Source organism: Leptonychotes weddellii, chromosome 6 (assembly GCF_054177405.1).
Source record: "Leptonychotes weddellii isolate Sample4059 chromosome 6, ASM5417740v2, whole genome shotgun sequence".
NCBI classification, from domain to species: Eukaryota; Metazoa; Chordata; class Mammalia; order Carnivora; family Phocidae; genus Leptonychotes; species Leptonychotes weddellii.
Genome location: NC_138374.1, coordinates 88,112,781 through 88,133,547, shown reverse-complemented (window position 1 = coordinate 88,133,547; position 20,767 = coordinate 88,112,781). Strand labels below are relative to the sequence as shown.

The 20,767-nt window shown below is 34.0% G+C and overlaps 1 protein-coding gene across 1 annotated transcript in view; it reads left to right on the top strand.

The window, feature by feature from the left end:
- Positions 1-20,767, top strand: part of KIFAP3 (kinesin associated protein 3) — a 149,087-nt gene that overhangs the window by 54,529 nt on the left and 73,791 nt on the right. The window contains exon 9 of the mRNA XM_081824584.1: positions 18,435-18,535. Within this exon, the coding sequence (XP_081680710.1) occupies positions 18,435-18,535 (101 nt within the window). The remainder of the gene's footprint in view (positions 1-18,434; positions 18,536-20,767) is intronic.

Sequence of the window (20,767 nt, the reverse complement as noted above, 5' to 3'; positions counted from 1 at the left end):
GTCCTACCTTCCAGAAAGTGGTCGCTTTTCTGTTCAGAGAGTTGTTGCTATTCCTTTCTTCGATCTCCTGTTGAGTTTGTAGGTGTTCAGAATGGTTTGATCCCTATCCAGCTGAATTCCTGAGAGGAGACGAAACCCAGGTCTCCTATTCCTCCGCCATCTTGCTCCGCCCCCCTCTAAAAGATTTTTATTTTTAAGTAATCTCTACACCCACTGTGAGGTTTGAACTCACAACCCCAAGATCAAGAGTCACACATGCTACTGACTGAGCCAGCGAGATGCCCCTGAATTTTATTTTAGCTGGGTTTCCAGGATTACTAGAATCTCTTAAAAAATACATCCTGAAACATTATAGCAATACTACCATATATAGTATATCTAACAACTGTAGTAGCACAGAGCACATTGATTAAAAGCTAGAATTCTGGAGCCAGACTATATGACTATGAATACTGGCTTCAGCAGTTATTAGCTATGTGCTATTGTACAAATTATTTAACCTATATGTGAGTTTTTTCATCTTCAGTATATAGAAAATAGTGCATATTAATAGGGAAGGGTTAAATGACAGTACAGTAAGTGTTAAGAAATTATAAACGTGAGAAATTATATAGAATACAAACTATAGCTATCCAGGAATGGGTCTTTTTGATAGGTAAGTTTTCTTGGCTTATACCATTAAGGGTATTTAATCATTTTATATAAAGATCTTTAAAATTGATTACATCTTTCTTTTCATATTTTCTTAAATGTATTTTAATATCATAAACAATTTAAATTTTTACTGAGAAGTATAGTGTAGGTGAATACCATGGGCTTTGGAGCCAGAGTACTTGGGTTTAACTGCTTTTATGACTATTAGTTGTGACTGTTTTTTAAATCATTGATTTGAGTTTATAATTTTGAAGATAATTTATTATTCAGGAGTATAAATATTACTGTGCTCAAGTATTTCCGCTTGCTAAATGGTCCCAAAATTCCATGTATTTTTAATTTTTATATACAGGTTTTCTGTTTTCCCCTCTTATTTTTAGCTGTCGCTTCTCATTTCTTCTATACCAGCAGCAGTTCTATAGCAGCAATTTTCCTCTCCTCTAATGATGTATTTCTAATCTCCTGTGGTCTTGGAAACTGACAACTGAGCTTATTTGAACTGTATATTTTGTTAAAAATGAATTCCAAACACATGCCCATAGGGTTTTCTTCCCAGTTACATACTCCTCCTAGTAAGTTTTATTGCATGGACTTTGGAACATTTCTTTTAACTGTTAAGAAAGCTATTTTGCTTGATTGTTCTCTCTGTTGTGTCCAGAGAAATTGCATTTAACGTATAAATGATTTTCTGATAAATGATTAATAATAGAATAGTCATTTTTACCCTTGTTAATGTATATGTTACTTGTGTGGAAAATTAAATCATTAACTCCTAACACGATAGACTAGACTTCTCAATTGAGTAATTCAGTGATTTATTTAATATTTCTGGTATTTTTCCACTACAGTTATATAGAAGTTGTAGTAAGGAAGCATTACAGAGAGCATAGATTTTAAAAGGATAGGATATAATTAGTATAGAGCAGTGACTTTCAAACATCTTTTATCTCAGTCTGTAATAAAGTATAGTTTATGCTACAATCTAGTACTCACATGTGTAACGTGATATGAATGTGTATATATCCATATGTGCATATTATTTATTTAAGAGAGAGAATGAGAGAGAGAGAGCACATGAGAGGGGGGAGGGGCAGAGGGAGAAGCAGACTCCCCGCCGAGCAGGGAGCCCGATGCGGGACTCGATCCCGGGACTCCAAGATCATGACCTGAGCCGAAGGCAGTCACTTAACCAACTGAGCCACCCAGGCGCCCCTTATTCTACTTATTTTATTCTACTACTTTTATTCTACTTTTTTTATTCTACTTATGACTTACTCATTGATTTTATGTTCTCTGATTAATTTGACATTCATTTGGAAAACATTGAACTAGGAGAAAGTGATTAAACTTCTTTCCCATCAAATCTTCAAGAATATCAGTCACTGTCTCTGCTGGATTTTTTATGTGTTGTACAGAAGATAATCTAAATATTTCTAGGTTATTCTTGGCAAGTAGTGACTGAAGTGATTCCATGGAAATGAAATTTTTTAAATGGAAAAAAACCTTTGTAAATCAAATATTTGAAGAATTTGGGGTACATTTTCTTCACTGTAGTCATGGAGAAGGAATTAAAGACCATAGAGTAGAATATGAGTAGTCATTTTGTTTTGTTTTTTTAGAAAGAAATTCAATTTAATATATATTCAACTTGATGACTGAATTAAAGAATTGCCTATTTTATATATAGAAATTGCTTATTTTTTTAAAGATGCAAAAAATGTAAAACTACTTTTGTAGGGCTATACATGTGGTAGAACTTTTGGAAGTGATTTTTAAGGGATGCTGTTTCAACTGGAAGTGCTATAGATTTTAAGTAGGTTTTCTTTATTATTATTTGGGGACCGCATAATTGAAAAATCTTTTTATACCTAATGAGAGATTATTTTAACTAGAGTACAATGAATCATGAATCTTTCAGGTTCTAATAAAGTTGCACTATCTGAACACTTAATCCCCTTCTTGCATATCCTGAAACATTTAACTAGTACATTGTGACCCCTGCTGTTGTGAGAATTGCCAAATAACTGAAAAAAATATGTAATTGAGGAAGATTGTGTGATTTGAATTATTATTAAAGGCAGAGGAGAAGTTTTATTGTAATTCAGCTTTTTTGCCATGTGAGGCTCTAAGTGAAAGGTAATTCAGTAGAACGAAAAATTATTTCATTTAGGTATTTTGAATTTAGCTTTTTCTTTGACTTTAGGCATGCATAAAGAGATTAAAACAGAATTTTTGAAATCATTACTTAAAATTTTCTTTCTGCACTTACCCTGAAATTTATGTTTGAATAGTTTTGATCTTTTCCTAGGCACTGAGAAGGAAGGCATTAAGTCCCAAAATGTTTCAGAAATTTTATTTGTATCCATGAGAAATCTTGTATCTAAATATTCCTTTGTTTTGCTTTTCTTAAATACCACCAAAATTACTCAATTCTTACTTCATTTTTGATATGTTACTTTCCTAAGATTTCATAAGAATCCTAAACTTACCTCTGCTTATTAGTTCAGTATCAATTATAAATCTTTTCAGTTCTATTTATCCCCACACTTGACACATAATTTCTTATGCCTACTAACTTTGTTACCATCTGGGAGACCTATCATAGCCAATGGTTTCAGCAAATGTGATTATATGAAAATTGAATTGGACCTAAAAAGTTTGGCTTTATTTATCAATTGTTAGTTTAGTCAGGTTTTTTATGATATTGAATTAATGTTTTTAATTGTTTAAAGATATTTTTTTGGCTCATCTAAGAATCAAGTTATTAAAAAAAAATTCCCTGACATAAATCCTTAAGCCATTTGGCTTTGATATGTCTCAAGAGTGCTTCCTTATTATGTCAGAATATCCTGGGTTGGGAGATGGCAAGGAAATTCTTTGTCATAGTGTGTTCTTCGGTTTCCTGGAAAATGCACTGATAGTGTTTCAAAAATAACTTGAAAATTAAATTTCCTTAGCTTTTTGTCTGACACACCAGGCAAATGTTCTTGCACCCCTCAGTTGCTTTGGCTTGGATGTTTCTAAGCTGAGTTTTGTTTGATGTGCTTGGGGATGATGTTAGTACAGAAGCAAGCATAAATTCACAACCAAAGTGTATTCTTTGGAAGTGCCTAGATCATAATGACATAGTTCGTGCATGAAGCTTAAACATCAAATAATGGCAGGGACAGTGTATTACAGAATGCATAATCAATAATTTTTTAAAAAAACACCAGATTTCACTGGTGAACTCTTTTGAACAATTTTGAGTTTATTTACAGTATTCTTTCTCCTGTGTGAATGATACTGATATGTATTTTAAATTGAGTAATGTTCTGAGTTTTCATGTCAGCTTTTCATTTTTTCAGTTTATTTTCAAAGGAATTTAAATTCAAGGGAATAAACCTTATAAAATTTGCAGGTCTTATCTTACATATATGAATTTTTGCAGTGTTAAAACAAAAATGGAATAGGCACAGCCAGCCTAATGGTTAAACAGATTAGATAGCTACCTATAAATTATAGGTAATCACCACTTTCCACAATTTCTCCACTATTTTGTAAGTTTTCTTTGTTTATTAGGTGACTGTAAGAATTCAATGGTTAGAGCATCAGTTTTCAAACTTTTGGTCTTAGGACCCCTTTAACACTCTTAAAATGTATCAAGGAACCCCAAGGAGCTTTTTGTTTATGAGGGGTTATATCTATGGATATTTATTGTATTCATGATTAAAATTGAGAAAAATTTTAAATATTCATTTTAAATAACAAACCTGCTACATGTTAACATAAATATTTTATGAAAAACAACTCTTTGCAAAACAAAAAATTAGTGACAATTAGTGATTTACCTTTTGCAAATTTCTTTAGTTAGGCTTAATAGACACCAGCTGGCTCTCCTAGTGCCCTCAACAATCTGTTGTGACATCATATTTTGGATATGTTTTATGTAGCCTCTTAAGAGAGAATGAGAATTTTAAAAAAGAAAGTAATATATTAATATTATTATAAAAATGGTGTGACTTCGTGTATCCCCGTTAGGGGTCCTTCGACTACACTTTTGAAATCAGTGAATTAGAGCATTCCTTTAAAGCTTTTTTTTTTTTTTTTTTTAAAGATTTTATTTATTTATTAGAGAGAGACCAGCGAGAGAGGGAACACAGGGGGAGAGTGGGGGAGAGGGAGAAGCAGGCTCCCCGCAGAGCAGGGAGCCCGATGTGGGGCTAGATCCCAGGACCCTGGGATCATGACCTGAGCCGAAGGCAGACGCCCAACGACTGAGCCACCCAGGCGCCCCCCTTTAAAGCTTTTAATTCCTATTAAATGCAAACACTCCTGACTGTAATAATATACCAGGAGTCTCAAATTAGCAGCTTAAATCCAGCTAGAAGGCATGTTTGGCTTTACCAAAATACAGTTGCTTAATTTTATATTGGATTTCTAGGTATGACCCAAGCTCTCCCATTCCCTAAGATAAACCTTATTTTCTCTTATACTTAGACATTTAATTATATTTCCAGTCTTGCCTTTTAGACATCTTGAGTGTTCTACCACTCACATCTTAGAATCATTTTTATCAATTTCTTTGGCACTTTGTGAAGGAGGATGGGGGATGTGTGACACGGTGTAGGAGGATGGAGATGGAAGACCCTGAGCACGGAGGGACAACAGCACACAGTATATTCTGATAATTCGCCAATACTAGACTTCTCATGCTGCCCAGCAATCATACTACATCTTCTTCTTTATCTGGTCATTCTCCCACTCTCCTAAGTGAGAATTTCATTCCTATACCTTCTCATAAATCTAACACCTCATCCTCATCCTCGGATCATTACCTTGTTTTGCGTCCTATTTCACTGAGAAAGTAGAAGCAGTCAGAAGAACTTCCACTTACCCCTACTATCTCTGTCTGTGTACTTTGCTTCCCTCGCATTATTATGGATGAACTTGCTCCTGCTCTTCCCATAGGCCAACATTCCCTCTCCATCCCATTCCCTGTCACCTACTTAAGGTTCTTGCTGCAGCAGTTCTCCTCTCCTGCATTAATTTTTCCCTCTCTAGAAGATCGTTCCATCAACATACAAATATGCTATTATTTCTTCCATCTTAATAAAGATTCTTCTTGACTCTCACGTCACTCTCTTACTTTCCAATTATTATCCCATTTCTTTTCTTCACATTATTACAGAATGCCTCAGGAATTATGGTCATTTCCTGCCTCCCAGTTTCTCTCTTCCTTTTTGCATACATTCATATCCTTTCTTATCTGCTCTCTGTTCTTTGTGCCCCACCCCTCTTTCTCCTCTCTTCTGTCTCCTGTCTCCCCTCTCTCAATTCCCCTCCTCACTGTTCTACACTCTTCTTAATCTTTTCCAGTTAGGCTTTCACATATATGCCCCATCACAATACTCTGGTCAAGTTCCAATGACCTCTACATTGCTAAATCCAGTGGTCAGTTCCCAGAATTCATAGTACTCAACCTGTGAACAGCACTTGATACAGTTTCTCTCCTCATCTTTTTTCATTGATTTTCCAGGACACAATACTCTTCTGGTTTTCTTCCTAAGTACCCAGTCCTTTTCAGTCTCCTTTTCTGTTGTCACCTTTTCTCCCCAGTCTCTAAGCATCAGAATACCTCCCAGGGCTTAGTCCTTAGAATTTTTCTCTATCTGTACTTACTCTCGGTTACTTCATCCATTCTATTTAAATACTTTGCCTATACTGATGACTCCAGAATATAAATAGAAAGATAATTTCAGCCTCTTCTCTGATTTCCTTACTCCAGACATTACCACTTGGATGCCTTATTAGTGTCTGAGATTTGATATGTTCAGAATTAAGCTTCTGTTACACACCAGCCCCGATCCTTATGCTTTCACAGTCTTTTCTATCTCCATAAATGGCAACTTTCTCTTTCTAATTAATTGACCCAAACTGGGGAAGTTCTCCTTGTTTTCTGTTTTTCCCTCCTACCCTGCATCCAATCTGTCTGTGCAGTCAGCTGTCTTCAAAATATAGCTGCTACCACCCTGCTCCTAGATACCATCTTCTCTTTCTTGGTTTAATACAGTGCCATCCTGACTGGTCTTTGCGCTTCTACCCTTGCCCCACATTCTCTTCTTAACACAGCACACAGAGCGATTGCATTAAAATTTGAGTTAAATCATGGCATTCCTCTGCTCAAAAATCTTTAATGACTTCCTATCTCAGAGGAAGAACCAAAGTCCTTATAATGGCCTACAAGTGTTTATATGTTCTCTCCTAGCTCCTTACTTCTGTAACTACATCTCCTAGTACTCTCTTTTTTGTTCTTTCTGCTGAAAGCACATTGGCCTCCTTGCTAATTCTTGACCCCAATAGTGACACTCCTACCCCAGAACTTTTGTACTGCCTGTTCCTTCTGCCTAGCATGTCTTTCCTAATTTTTTGCATGGTCCATTCCCTCATGAAAGGGCTTTGCTCTCAGGTTATCCTATTTAAAATTTCATCCTTCAGCTTCTGATGCTCTCTTTCTCCTTTTCCTTGTATTTTTCTCCAAAGCAGTTAATCACCACATGATCTATCTTTCATGTAATTATTTTATTTATTGTCTTCACCATACACCATCACCACCATTCCCACCAGGCCCCAAAGACTGTAAGCTCCATGAAAATGTGGATTTGTATCACTCTTACTCACTCCTATATTTCCAGTACCTACAACAATGCCTAGCACATTGTAGATTCTCAATAAATATTTGGTAGGTGGTTGGATCGATTAACATATGAAAGGAATGAACATTTAAAGAGCTGAGCTTCAGTTTTCCTTCCCTTCACTCCTAATTGGTTAAGTGACATTAGGTAAGTCAATAGATCTGAATCTTTTGTTTAGAAAATCCATCTCACAGGATTGTTGTGGGAATCTGAGAAGAGAATTGATATCTACTTCTGTCATAACTAGAAAGCCTTCTACAAATGTTAGTTTCAAAAAGGAGGAAGAAAAATAAAGGGAAGGTTTGAGGGGCTAATGGTTGCTAAACGAAAAAAATGAGGAGCACAGAAAAGGTCTGTTACATCATAGTTTTGACTGTGCCTGGTTATAGGGGTTTGTTTTAAACCTTGAAATAGTACTTTAATTTCGATTACATGATACAGATTTCTTTAATGAATTGTGTAATTCAAGGCAGGAATCTTCTAGTACAGTGATAACTCAAAGAGTGGTTCAGTGACCAATGCACATTTATACACTGTTTTTTACTGGTTTGTAACAAGTAAATCTAGAAATCAAGAGTAAGTGTTTAGACAACTTATAGCAACTTAAATAATATTATGTCTGCGGAATGTAATATTTTTTAACTTCTATTTTGCATATATTGTGCTTAATTTTATTTTTATTATACTTTATAAAAGTATTGATCTTTGATACATGGGAGGAAAAATAAAAACTTGACCCTCCACCACAGATAATTTGAGAAGCACTATTCAAATAGGTGAAAAGACGGGTTTGATCTTAGATTAGCATACTGTTCTTTTAAGGAATTAAAAAATCCATACATGCACCCCTGTGTTTATAGCAGCATTATTTACAATAGCCATGATATGGAAGCATACACACACACACACACACACACGCACGTATACACACAATGGAGTAGTATTCAGCCATAAAAAAGAATGATATCTTGCCATTTGCAACAACATGAATAGAACTAGAAAGTATAATCCTAAGCAAAATAATTCGGAGAAAGCAAATACCATATGATGTCACTTATATGTGGAATTTAAGAAACAAAACACGCAAAAGGAAAAACAGAAGAAAGAGACACGTCAAGAAACAGACTCTTAACTATAGAGAACAAACTGATGGTTACCATAGGGGAGGGGTGGGGGCTGGGTAAAATAGGTGATGGATTAAGGAGCGCACTTGTCATGATGAGCACAGGGTGTTGTATGGAAGTGTTGAATCACTATATTGTACACCTGAAACTAATATAACACTGTATGTTAACTAACTGGAATTAAAATAAAAACTTTTGAAAAACAAAACTAACCCATCAAATAAAAAAACAAAACAAAACAAAACAAATGTTGAATCCTATGGATACTTGTTTAGTTCATTTATGCGCAGAGATGAGAATGTTTCCTAAAAAAACTGAGGAATTAGCAGTGTTACCTAGAGATGTTGCTAGCTTTTTGATATTTATAATAATAATAGCCAATGATCAAACTCATACTCAATAAATATTCATCAAGTGCTTAACTTGTATTAGGCACTTCCACATGTAATTTATAAATCTATGTGCAAGTTAACTAAAAAAGTTCACTAGCCCAGACATCTTTCTTCAAGTTGCCCTTTAATCACCAGAGACACCAAGTCACTGATTCATGTATAGCACTGAACGTAACTAGTATGAAAGATTGGTCCATAATTTAAATTTTGATTCAAATTCCAATCTGTATAAGTTTTTATTCTTCTGAATTTGAAAGTTGTGAAGCATGCTAATTTACATGGCTGGTTTGTGCTGCAACTAATTTTATTGGTTATGGCAGTAAAATTAGGATTCTGGAGATTCAGTAGCACATTGTCATGCCTATTTCACAATTCCACATGAATCATTTCAAAAAGACCTACATTTTAGTCAGAGTAATGTTAGACCATATTCTCTTCACTGGAAGATAAATTAGGGTTTCTAAGGTGTTCTAAATGGATATGAATGCTTCTACATTCTGTGAGTAGACCCAGAATAGTTTTGAGAGTAAAAATGGCACCTGATTCATCTTGATCTAGATTACATTAGGTAACCTGGGTTTCAGGGCATTTTCCAAGGCTGTAGAAAGATTTTATCAGCATGTAGCGAATCAGACCAGGTCAAGAGTTAAGTGATAAATGTTTGATTTCTTCCGGTTGAGACAAATCTGATTTCCCTTATTGTGGGCAGATCACCAGAGCGGATACTGTAGGACTCTAAACTTTGATCACTTAAAAATTAAGGGTTATTTCCTTTGACCATTCTGTCATATGTTCTTAAAAGAAAATTTAAAAAGTTCTGAACACCTTTGAAATTCCCTTATACTGTTAATTTATTTTTCATTATAATTAATATGACTTAATTTTTATTTTATCAAAAGCATCCTAAAATTAAGAAATAAAATTTGATAAATGGCCTTTTTTTGGCTTGTTTATTAAAAACTGGAAATTGTCAAAATAATGTTTTCTAATTAGGAGGTGTTTTCCATTTTTTAAAAACTAGGTTGTCTTTATGATGGTTTAAGAAACTTAAAGTAGACTTTTAAAAAATTTTCATTTGGCCTGTATATTACAAAACTGTTATGGAATTTCACACATCTGTTTCAGTATGCAGCTCCTCATAGACTACTGCACTGTTTCTCAATTTTAATAGGCCTCATTTATCCTATAAATAAACCTACATTTTCTTACCTGATCAAGTGAGCAAACAATAGGGGTCAGATGTGGCAAACACTTTAACAAAAAGCACATGTTTAGCCGTCAGGGTGAGGTAGAGTCATATCAAGATTGCTTGAAGTTATTAATGGCAGTAAAATTTATGCTTCCTCCTGTTTTCCCAATTAAATCAAGAAGCCTTTTTTCTTAGGATTCTTCTATCACCAGCTGGTTCCAATACTCTGTGTGTGAATTTTGCCTGGGGTGTCTCCATTTCTACATGGTAAAAGCTGACCAAAGCACATTAAGTCAATGGTGTGGACCTATAGGCCAGAAAGCAGTCATTGTTAAGGGCTTTATTTTGGTCCCTATCTTTTGTACCGTAAGTGTGCATATTTTGTAGGGTGTATTATAAATAAATTGTTGTATGCCCTGGATGTAATAAAAGACTACTACAGACAAGGTAATAATTGAAACATGTTGAAAATATTTGAAAAATAAACTGCATGGCTAAATGTACAGTCATACATACAGAAAACAAATGAAAATGCATCAAAAGTGTTGGATTTTAGAGTACTTACTTAGTAAATACCTCCTAATATGACTGAGCTACTGAGCTTAATGGTACATTTACAATTTCAGTTTCTTATAGTTTTTAAATTAAGTAATTGGACACAAAAGTCATCCATGAAACACTGTATCACAAAACTTATACTTGTTTTCATACTGATCACTGTAACCTATAAATTCTGTAATTTTCACCCTTCAGCTCATGATTAAAAACTCTTGGTTTTTATCTATTCATCTCAAATCTTTACTATACTTGACTGTGAACAAATCTACTCTGAAACGGACAGCTATCCAGTATAGTTGCAATCTTAAAAATTGATCTTTCCAAATTGAAGTTTAAACTAAAGCTGTCTAATCATACTGGACATATAACTTATCTTCTCATGGGGCCTTTGTGACTTCAAAGGGAGTTTTCTACTTTGAATGAAGACATGGAGTGTGGAGGAGAATGAGAATCTGGCTAATAATGTGGCCCATAACTTGTGTTCTCACTCTGCTTTTACAAAGTGTTGGGCTGGTTCTACTGCAGAAGCGGAAATTTGGCTTTGAGTTCTGGTGTTCAAACTCATATTTCTGCTTGACTGAACTGTGAATGGAAAATCCCAAGTGTCTTACAAAATTAGTAACTAACTGGTGTTTTTACTAATCACTTCAGAGATGAAAAACCGAAGACATTTTAAAATTCAAAACCCATCAGCATGCGTTTGCCCTTTAATTGGCAGAAAATCGATCATGAGAGCAGTCTGGAGAACTGTTGTTTTTTTTTTTTTTCCTCCTTCAGCTGCTCCAGCTGAACTACAGCTGCAGATTTTTTAAAAAAGAGGGAAAAAAAACCACAAAAAACCCCTCTTGAATGTACTTTATAAGTGCAATAATTCCCACAAAATCAGTTACTGGAGTTAATGACCAGTTTGTTAAGGCATTAACTGCCCTCAGCTGGGAATGACCAATTTTTGGGGAATGGCTGCACAACTGCTAAGATAATTCAGTAACACTTTCAAATAATGATCCAGCTAATTAACGGTGAATTCCTGTGGAAATCCTATCGAAGTACTTACGACCTCTGCATTTAATAGCCAGTGAGTTCATCATGATTCATGTTTATTACCGTAAATACCAAAGGAATCATAATGACTAGGCCATTTTTTTCCACCCTGGCCTTATTACTTGAACAGATTTGACTAATCCACCTCTAGTCATTAAGGACCTAGTTCTCAAAATACTCAGTCTTTTCACTGCTCTGCTCAAAATTCATAGGGCCTTTGGTGCTACGCCAGCATACAGACTATTGGCAGCCTGTTTTTAGTTGGGAATAATTGATGTCTATAAGTCTTAAAGGAGCCCTTTTGAAATGCCTGCCATTTGTAGGATGTAGAGGAATCATAGCTGGTTAGCTGCAGTTTATGGTTCTTAGTCATGAATTCTTATGGGAAAATCATACCCTAAGGCCCCAAATTCATTTAGGATGTACAAGATTTTTTTGAGGTTTATTTTTAAGAACTCAGAAATCCTTTCTTCCAATGAATGAAGAAAATGATTAGTTTATAATGAAGGATAAGCTCTTAATTTTACTTGGACCATTTAATCTCTCTTAATGGCTGTTTATTGCTATGTGATCTGCAAATTAGCCTTTAAGTCATAATAAATGTTGACTGCCAAAAAACTATTACTTTTTGTGTGGAGCTGTGTTTGAAGAGATGAATTTAGGTTATTTCCAGACATCTTCCCATTCCAGGTAGACACTTTTGTCCTAAAATCTTCATTCATACATTGCAGTTCTTTAGAGGGGAAAGGAAATATGTGATTTGTAACCATAAGATGTGAATTAGAATCAACAAGGTAATATGCGTGACAAGATCATTTATAGAATATTTACATCTTTTTCTGAATAAAAGGACAAAGTCAGTTTCTATCTTTTTAAATTCCCTAAATAAATACAAAAAAAGAAGAAAGTCAATTTTATAGATATTTGTAAATTGATTGGATTCTAGGGAACATTTACCCAGACAAAATCTAGAACACATATCAACAACCTGTGTTATATTGACCTCTGAGTACAATATTGTAGTCCCTCAGATGTCATCACCTCCCTTCACACTTTCCTTAAGAAAAAAAATATATCTCTGGTGTAATGTCAGTCATATTCCAGTTTCTTTTGTTCAGTTGTGCTTAGCCCAAACAAGGGGGGAAGCATGGGACATGCTACTTAAAGATAAGTAATGTACCTAATTGTGAGGTTTGTCTTCAGTGTTTTCAGACTTCTCTCTGTGTTCTTTCATCTTCTTGGTAGCTGATCACCTCTATAATTTCCTACTCTAGGAGTTAAATTAAGTTCCATTACAGATAGAGAAACATGGAAGAAAGAAGAGAGATTCACAGTGTGTTTGTGGTAGTGGTAGAGGAGGAACATGTACTAAATCTATACTTTGGTTATTTTCTCAAGTTTTATTTTTATTAAGGAATTTATAATAACCCTGTAAGAATGAGAGAATGATGAAGGGTTCTTATGAGATAGGGGTCACTGAGTGGAGCCTTGTAGTATGAGGTAACTCTCCTAAGCCCAAACTTTGGGAATAGTAGAGCTTTTTAGAAAGTGACTGAGTAGAATAGAAGGACAAGTGGCTCAGCCACAGGCTCAGAATATACCTCTGAACCCTGTCTAGCTCATCCTAGAAAAATCTCAGCTGCTTCTCAAAACTGCTTTTCTTCTAACTACGATCTAATCCTGAGACTAGAAAAACCCACCATATGTTTTAGGGGCACATGATAGTAGTGTTCTGTTGGTCAAATCAAAAAACATTCAAAGAATAAGAAATTATATTTATTGAGTAGATTTATTACTGTGTCAGGCTCAGTATTAATTGCTTTACCAGAATTCTCTTAACTAATCCTTATATAACAACCCTTTGAGTTAGGTACAGTTGTTCTATCAATTTCATTGATGAAGAAACTGAAGCGCACCCACACACACACACAGAGAAAGAAACTGAAGCACAGAGTTTAAAAACACAGGCTATATATCAAGTGGAAGAGTCACAAATTGAACCCCAGTGGTCTGCCTCTCCAGAGCCTGAGCTCTTAACCACAATGCTATACTACCTATTAACCACTCTACGCATCTTTTTTTTTTTTAAAGATTTTATTTATTTATTTGAGACAGAGAGAATGAGAGAGAGAGAACATGAGAGAGGGGAGGGTCAGAGGGAGAAGCAGACTCCCCGCAGAGCAGGGAGCCTGATGCGGGACTCGATCCCGGGACTCCAGGATCATGACCTGAGCCGAAGGCAGTCGCTTAACCAACTGAGCCACCCAGGCGCCCGACTCTCTACGCATCTTTTAAGCTTCTAAGAGCACCTTGTTTTTCTCATAAAATCAAACACTACTTGATAGCAGTTCTTGTCCAATTTAGTGAAAGTGAGTTTCAGAACTGCTAAAGATCTAGTTCCCAGATTTGTCCCTGTCAGAAACTTCTTTTGTCCTTTAGAATCTGCTGTATCTGGGCACAGGTCCTCCAATAAATAACTGATTGTTGTTCAGCATTTCATCTTCTCTCTTCTGCTCTTCTGCCACCTTCCCCTCTTCCCCAAGACTCCCAGATCTAATAGAGTCCTTCTAATTTTATCTCCTTCCTGTACTGTGTCACTAAGGAATGATGATAGTCACTTACATTTACTTGGCATTATTGATTTCAACCTCTCTGCTGCCTCGTGGAAGACTTAATAGGAAGTCCATGAGCAGGCTTTGTAGTTCACACCTAGATTTGAATCTCAGAATCACAGCGGTGTTTCCTTTGAAGGAATATCATGGCTTGATGAATATCATTGCCTCATCTCCAAATCGAAGAGAATACCTACCTCTTCATTTGCTAGAAGAGTAAATGAGAAAATGTATGCTTACCATACAATAAGAACAGTATTGCTTTCTGCTTAGTCCTTTCTTTTTCCTCTTTTCTCAAAGAACTATGGTTATAAAAAGAATGGCTGTCCACAGTCTTTCAGGACAGCCTGGGTCTCCTGCAGCTTCTGTTTCCTCATCCCTTTAGTTTTCAGCATGCTTTAGGGCATGATAATCATTTTAGGTAAAGATTATGGGGGAAACAAAAGATTATGGGAAACTGGGAAGATGTTTAGAGTTTGTTGTTTTTTTTTTTTTTTTTTAAAGAGGATCACAGATAGAGAAGAATTAGGAAGGTATGGAGAACTGCAAGGAGCTTCCATCTTTGGCTATGAGTATGAAGGGAAGAGAAAGAGCATCCAAGAGCAGATTTAGGACTGGCTGCAGAATGAACCATTCTGCTTCTTGAAACTAGATATTTAGTGTTGCTGTGTAAAAACAAGTAATGTAAGTTATTGCTGAGATCTGTTTCTTTCATCTGTTTTTTAGAAATAATTATAATTTAAGGACTCTTCTCCAGACTTCCTATTCTATTGCATATCCTTTGAGTTATCCTTTGGAAGATACGTATATCTATCTATCTATCTATCTATCTATCTATCTATCTATCTATCTATCTATACAGATCTTATATATATGTATGTAAGATAATATATATATATATATAATCATTATATATACATTATCATTAGCTTTAAAGGATCTTGTTACCTAGTTTATGGAGTATAGATCTCTTAAAAGTGAATCTTTCTTTTCTCTCATGTGAATGATGCACCACCTTAGATTATTGCTTTTTAGACTCATTTTCATTGATACCAGCAGTAGACTCTCCTCAAGCATGGAATAGCTTCCTATTTCATTCCTAGTTCCACACTGAATTTTAATTTGTTTGGTGATTTACTTTGATGTTGAAGAATCTTGTTACTGATTTCTCTTTGTTTCTTTTACCATTCACTAAGTTGTATGCATTGAAATCCTACTTTTCAGTAAACCCACTACATAGAGAAAATATCTTCAAATAATATTTTGTTAAAAAGATAATATTTTGTAAAAATTAAGTAGGATTAGAACATGCCCACAGCTGAACAACATATAGAAAGAAACTAGAACAGCAGGGAAAGAGACTTGCCTTCAGAACATGAGAGTTTGCTGAAGGACCCTACTTGAAAAGATTTAAAAGTATCTTAGTCCCTGGAAAAAAATCTGACCAAACCCTAAGGGATACCTTCCTCCTTAGAGAATAGAGTTAGTATTTTTCACTTTTAATCTACGTCTTATGAAAAGTTGTACAAAGATTTATTTTCCTATGGCAAATGCGTTTTATACTAGAAGAAGTATAAGTGAATGCCTTCAGCAGTGTAAAAATGTGCTTTATTTTAATATCTATCAATCTTTTCTATTTAAATTGCTTTGATCCCAAGAACAACTGTTGGAGTTGGGAGCACCCAGTTTGTCTCTACTTTTCTCTTTTTGGAGTAATTTCACAATTTTTGCATTACATCTTCCTCCAAAAAAATTATTACCCCCAAATACTTAGTATATGTATATATATATATATATTTCCTACAGTTAACTTGTGTTTCTCATTTACTAAGCTTCATCTTCAAATTAGGTATACTTTCTCCTATATTATTTTATCTTACCTTTTCATCTAAGCCTGGGGTCAATATCCTTAGAGCTTATCTCCTTCATTCAGTGTCTGTCTTCTCCATAGATTGTGTAGTGAAGTTTTTCAAGTGCTAGAAAAGGCCTGAAATTTACCTAAATGATTTGATGTGGACTCTTTATTCTGCAAATTTTCTCTAAATTATAATGATACAGAGAAAAAGACATTAAATATCAGATAAAATAAGTAATCCTGTTACTTCACATATAAAATGTAGCTTCTTCAGGCATTGTATTCCAAGTGGTTGAGTTAGTGAATTCACAGATTTTTAGTTAAATTTGAATGTTTACTAGTATGTTTTCATCTGATGAAGAATGGATTTTATTGTTTTTGTTTTATCCCAAGGAGTCATTTTTATATTGATATTGAAAACCAAAGGCAATAGGCTTTAGCCAAACAATTTTAAAAGATGCAAAAGTCCAGATTTTTAAAAAATCTATTTCAAAAATATGTTTTATTCTGTCATATGTCAGTATAGATCAGTCTTTTATACGCAATAATAACATCTTACTTAGAAGGCCGTTTCATCTTATGATATAAAAAATATTTGAGTGGCATCGTAACATAACCTGGTGAAGATTTTAGAATCAGAGTTTAAATCACTGCTCAACCACTTACAAGGCTGTGTAGCGAATATTTGTTTTTCTCTAAGCATTAGGTTCCTCATCTGAAACATAGGGATGATAATATATACTTGACAGATTGTTTTGAAGATTCACTTTGTTCTTCTTTAACACATGATATATTTTTTATCTAACATATAAGGTCCAGGAAAACAAAGAGCTAGAGATAAAGGGTCAGTATATTTTTTTACTTACTTGTAAAGAACCTCCCATAACTCCTTAAAATACTTTTCTCAAATCTGGAGTTTTTAGAATTTAGTAATGTCTGTCTTCGAATAAATGTGCTTATTTCTTCTGTTTTAGCCTCTAATTTTTTTGTGTAACACTGCTCTTTTTTCCAGCTTTATTGAGATCTAATTGACAAAACTTTATGTAACTTCAAGGTATAAGATGTAATGATTTGATATATATATATCATATTGCAATATATATATATATATTGCAAAATAATTACCACAATAAGGTTAGTTAGCACATCCATCACCTCACACTGTTACTGTGTGTGTGTGTGTGTGTGTGTGTGTGTGTGTGGTGAGAATTTTTAAGGTTTATTCTCTTCGTAACTTTCAAATATACAATACAGGATTGTTAACTACAGTCATTATGCTGTTTAAATACTAAAAATAGAATCATTCAGCAGATATTTATTGGGAAACTTCCATGTGCTCTACTAAGCCTTGTGAGAATACCAAAGTTTATATCCTCTAAGAATTTCTAACCATCTTAAAAGATATGCCTAATATATGAAAAAATTCAATCAGAATCTAAAACAATCTTAAAAAACACTTAAGTATTTTAGTAATTTTATGGTATGGTAGACACAGGGATAAAGATACTAAATTTATCCTCCATGTTAGAACATATATAAAATCTTCATACACTATTTATCAATTAAATTCACTTACCTGCTTGATTTTTTTAAACTCCAGATATCTTCGAAGATTTCTCAGGATATTATTTTGAGTAAAACTTTTTAGTTAAACAACTTATCTAATTCTAGTTCTGTCACTAACTTGGAGATCATAAATAGGTCCTTACAATAAGACCTATCTAAGTGGAAGGATTGCATGATATATGAGTCTCATTTTATCTTTCAGTCTGTAATATATCATTTGCTTCTCTTTTCTCAGTTTCAAGGTGTATAAGGCTAGGATCACCTGACCTCTGAAGTTCCAGGCAGCCCTTAATGTTTTATAGTCATGTGTTTTTTAACGTTACAAATACTGTTGTACTTCTTTTTAAATCATTTAGATTATTTTTCCAGTTTCTGATTCATAGAATTAAATACACTTTTCCACTTACTATTTTGCATATATCATCACTGTCAAGAACTGTACTAATCACATATTTTGATGGAACAGTAAGGGTGGGGAGGCCAGTGACCCGATCTATTTTATAGTAGGCTATTGAAAACGATAAATTCTTTGGTTTGTGGTTAATTTTTTTTCACAAACATACCTTGCAAAATACATGTTATCTCTTGGATATCAGTGATATTTCACAGACAGTATATTCCAAACTTTGGGATTGAAATAGGGAGCTGAAAATATTTTCTAAATTAGGATCAATCATTTGAAAGTTTTAATGTATTAATTTGAGTGTGTTATATCAAAAAAATTCATTATATCTATGATTTAATCATATCCTTGATTTCTTGTGCCCAGGTAATGAAAACTACAAACAAATAGCAATGTGTGTCCTTTACCACATAAGCATGGATGACCGCTTTAAATCAATGTTTGCATACACTGACTGTATACCACAGGTAAGTGGTTTAAGTTTTTTTTTTTTAAGTATTAAAAAAATAGGTATATGTTGGCTAATGAACATAATAATAATAAAAAAATAGGTATTTTTCACTTTGTTCTCTTGATTTGCCAGATACATTTTTCCTTAAAAAATTCCCTCTTAAAAATAATTTGAATTTGTGATAGAAAATTGGAAAGTACAGAGTAGTATAAACAATGAAAATAACTTTCTGTTATCCCAGACCCAGAGATAACCATTTAATATTTTGGTACATTTCCTTCTGCATAGTTAAAAAAACAATATATTGAGATTAAATGTTATATGTAATTATATAGTACCTTATTTACTTAATAGATCATAATGTATTCTCCCATTTCATTGAACAGTCTTCAAAAATTATTTCTAATAGTTGTATAATATTCTATTACATAAATGTATCATAATTTAAAAATTGTTAAATTGTATGTTTAGTTTTTTTCAGTTTATCACATAAAAATAGATGTAAGTAAACATATATAAACAAATGAAATAATGTGGAATAAATATCATAGTATGTAAATGTTTATCCACATCTCTGATTTTTTCTTTAAATTCCTAAAAGTAGAATTACGAAGTCAAAAGGTATGAACACTTTTGTACTTGACATATTACCTTCGAAGAAGGCATGTTTGTATTTCCAACTAGCATTTCACTTTTTTCCTTTATTTCATTTTAATTCCAGTATAGTTAATATAAAGTGTTATATCAGATGTACAATAGTAATTCAACAATTCCATGCATCACCCAGTGCTTATCACCACAAGTGCACTCCTTAATCCCTCTCACCTATTTCACCCATCCCCCCACCCACCTGCCCTCTGGTAACCATCAGTTTCTCTTTTTTTCTTTGCTCATTTGTTTTGTTTCTTAAATTCCACATATGAGTGAAATCATTTGTCTTTCTCTTACTGAATTATTTCATTTAGCATTATACTCTCAAGTTCTATCCATGTCATTGCAAATGGCAAGATTTCATTCTTTTTGATGACTGAGTAATATTCCATCACACACACACACACACACACACACACTCACACACACACACACACACACACACCCTACACATACCTACACACCATATCTTCTTTATCCATTCATCTGTTGATGGACACGTGGGCAGTTTCCTAGCATTTCACTTTTAGCAATATGGACTAATATCATTTCTCTAAAAACGGAGTGTCTTTTTTTATTTGCATTTCCATGAATATTGATGAGGTTGAACTTTTTTTGTATGTTTATTATCCACATTATTTATAAATTATTCATGTCCTTTACCAATTTTTCCATTAGCATGTTAATACTTTTAGGATTAATAAATGAGATCTAGGGGCGCCTGGGTGGCTCAGTTGGTTAAGCAACTGCCTTTGGCTCAGGCCATGATCTCAGGGTCCTGGGATCAAGCCCTGCATCAGCCTCCCTGCTAGGCCGGAAGCCTGCTTCTCCCTTTCCCACTCCCCCTGCTTGTGTTCCCTCTCTCGCTGTCTCTCTCTCTGTCAAATAAATAAATAAAATCTTTTAAAAATAAATAAATAAAATAAATGAGATCTAAATATGAAATATAACTATTTTAATTCTTTCTGATATTACAAATATTTCCTAACTTTGCCCTTTCGTTATATTTATGCTCAATGATTTTAAATGCTTTGTGTTCTCAGATGGGAAAATGCTTTATCAAAATTCTTTTATCTTCATAGTACTGTTCTTAAGAAAGATTTTGCTATGACTCAGTTGCTTGATATATTTCATATGTTAGGTCTTTTTGTCTGGAAGGAGTTTAGTGATTTTTTTATATGCATTATGTTGTAAGGGTAGAGATTCTATACATATTAAACACATTTTATTCTTAGGGAATTTACATTCATGGATTCACTATTGTGCCATCAATCTTTATTAAACTGAGCTCCACTAATTTGAATATCTGATGATTGGAATCCTGGTTGGGCTGGTTTTTAATATTACATTATTTTTTATAAAATGGTTTTCTAAAATAGAAAAAGCAAAATTGCAGGATATAGAGTAAACAATAAAAATACCACATTGAGAAAACACTTCAGAGGCATATGCAAGGTTGGTTCAACATCTGCAAATCAATCAATGTGATACAATACATTAACAAAAGAAAGAACAAGAACCATATGATCCTCTCAAGAGATGCAGAAAAAGCATTTGACAAAGTACAGCATCCTTTCTTGATCAAAACTCTTCAGAG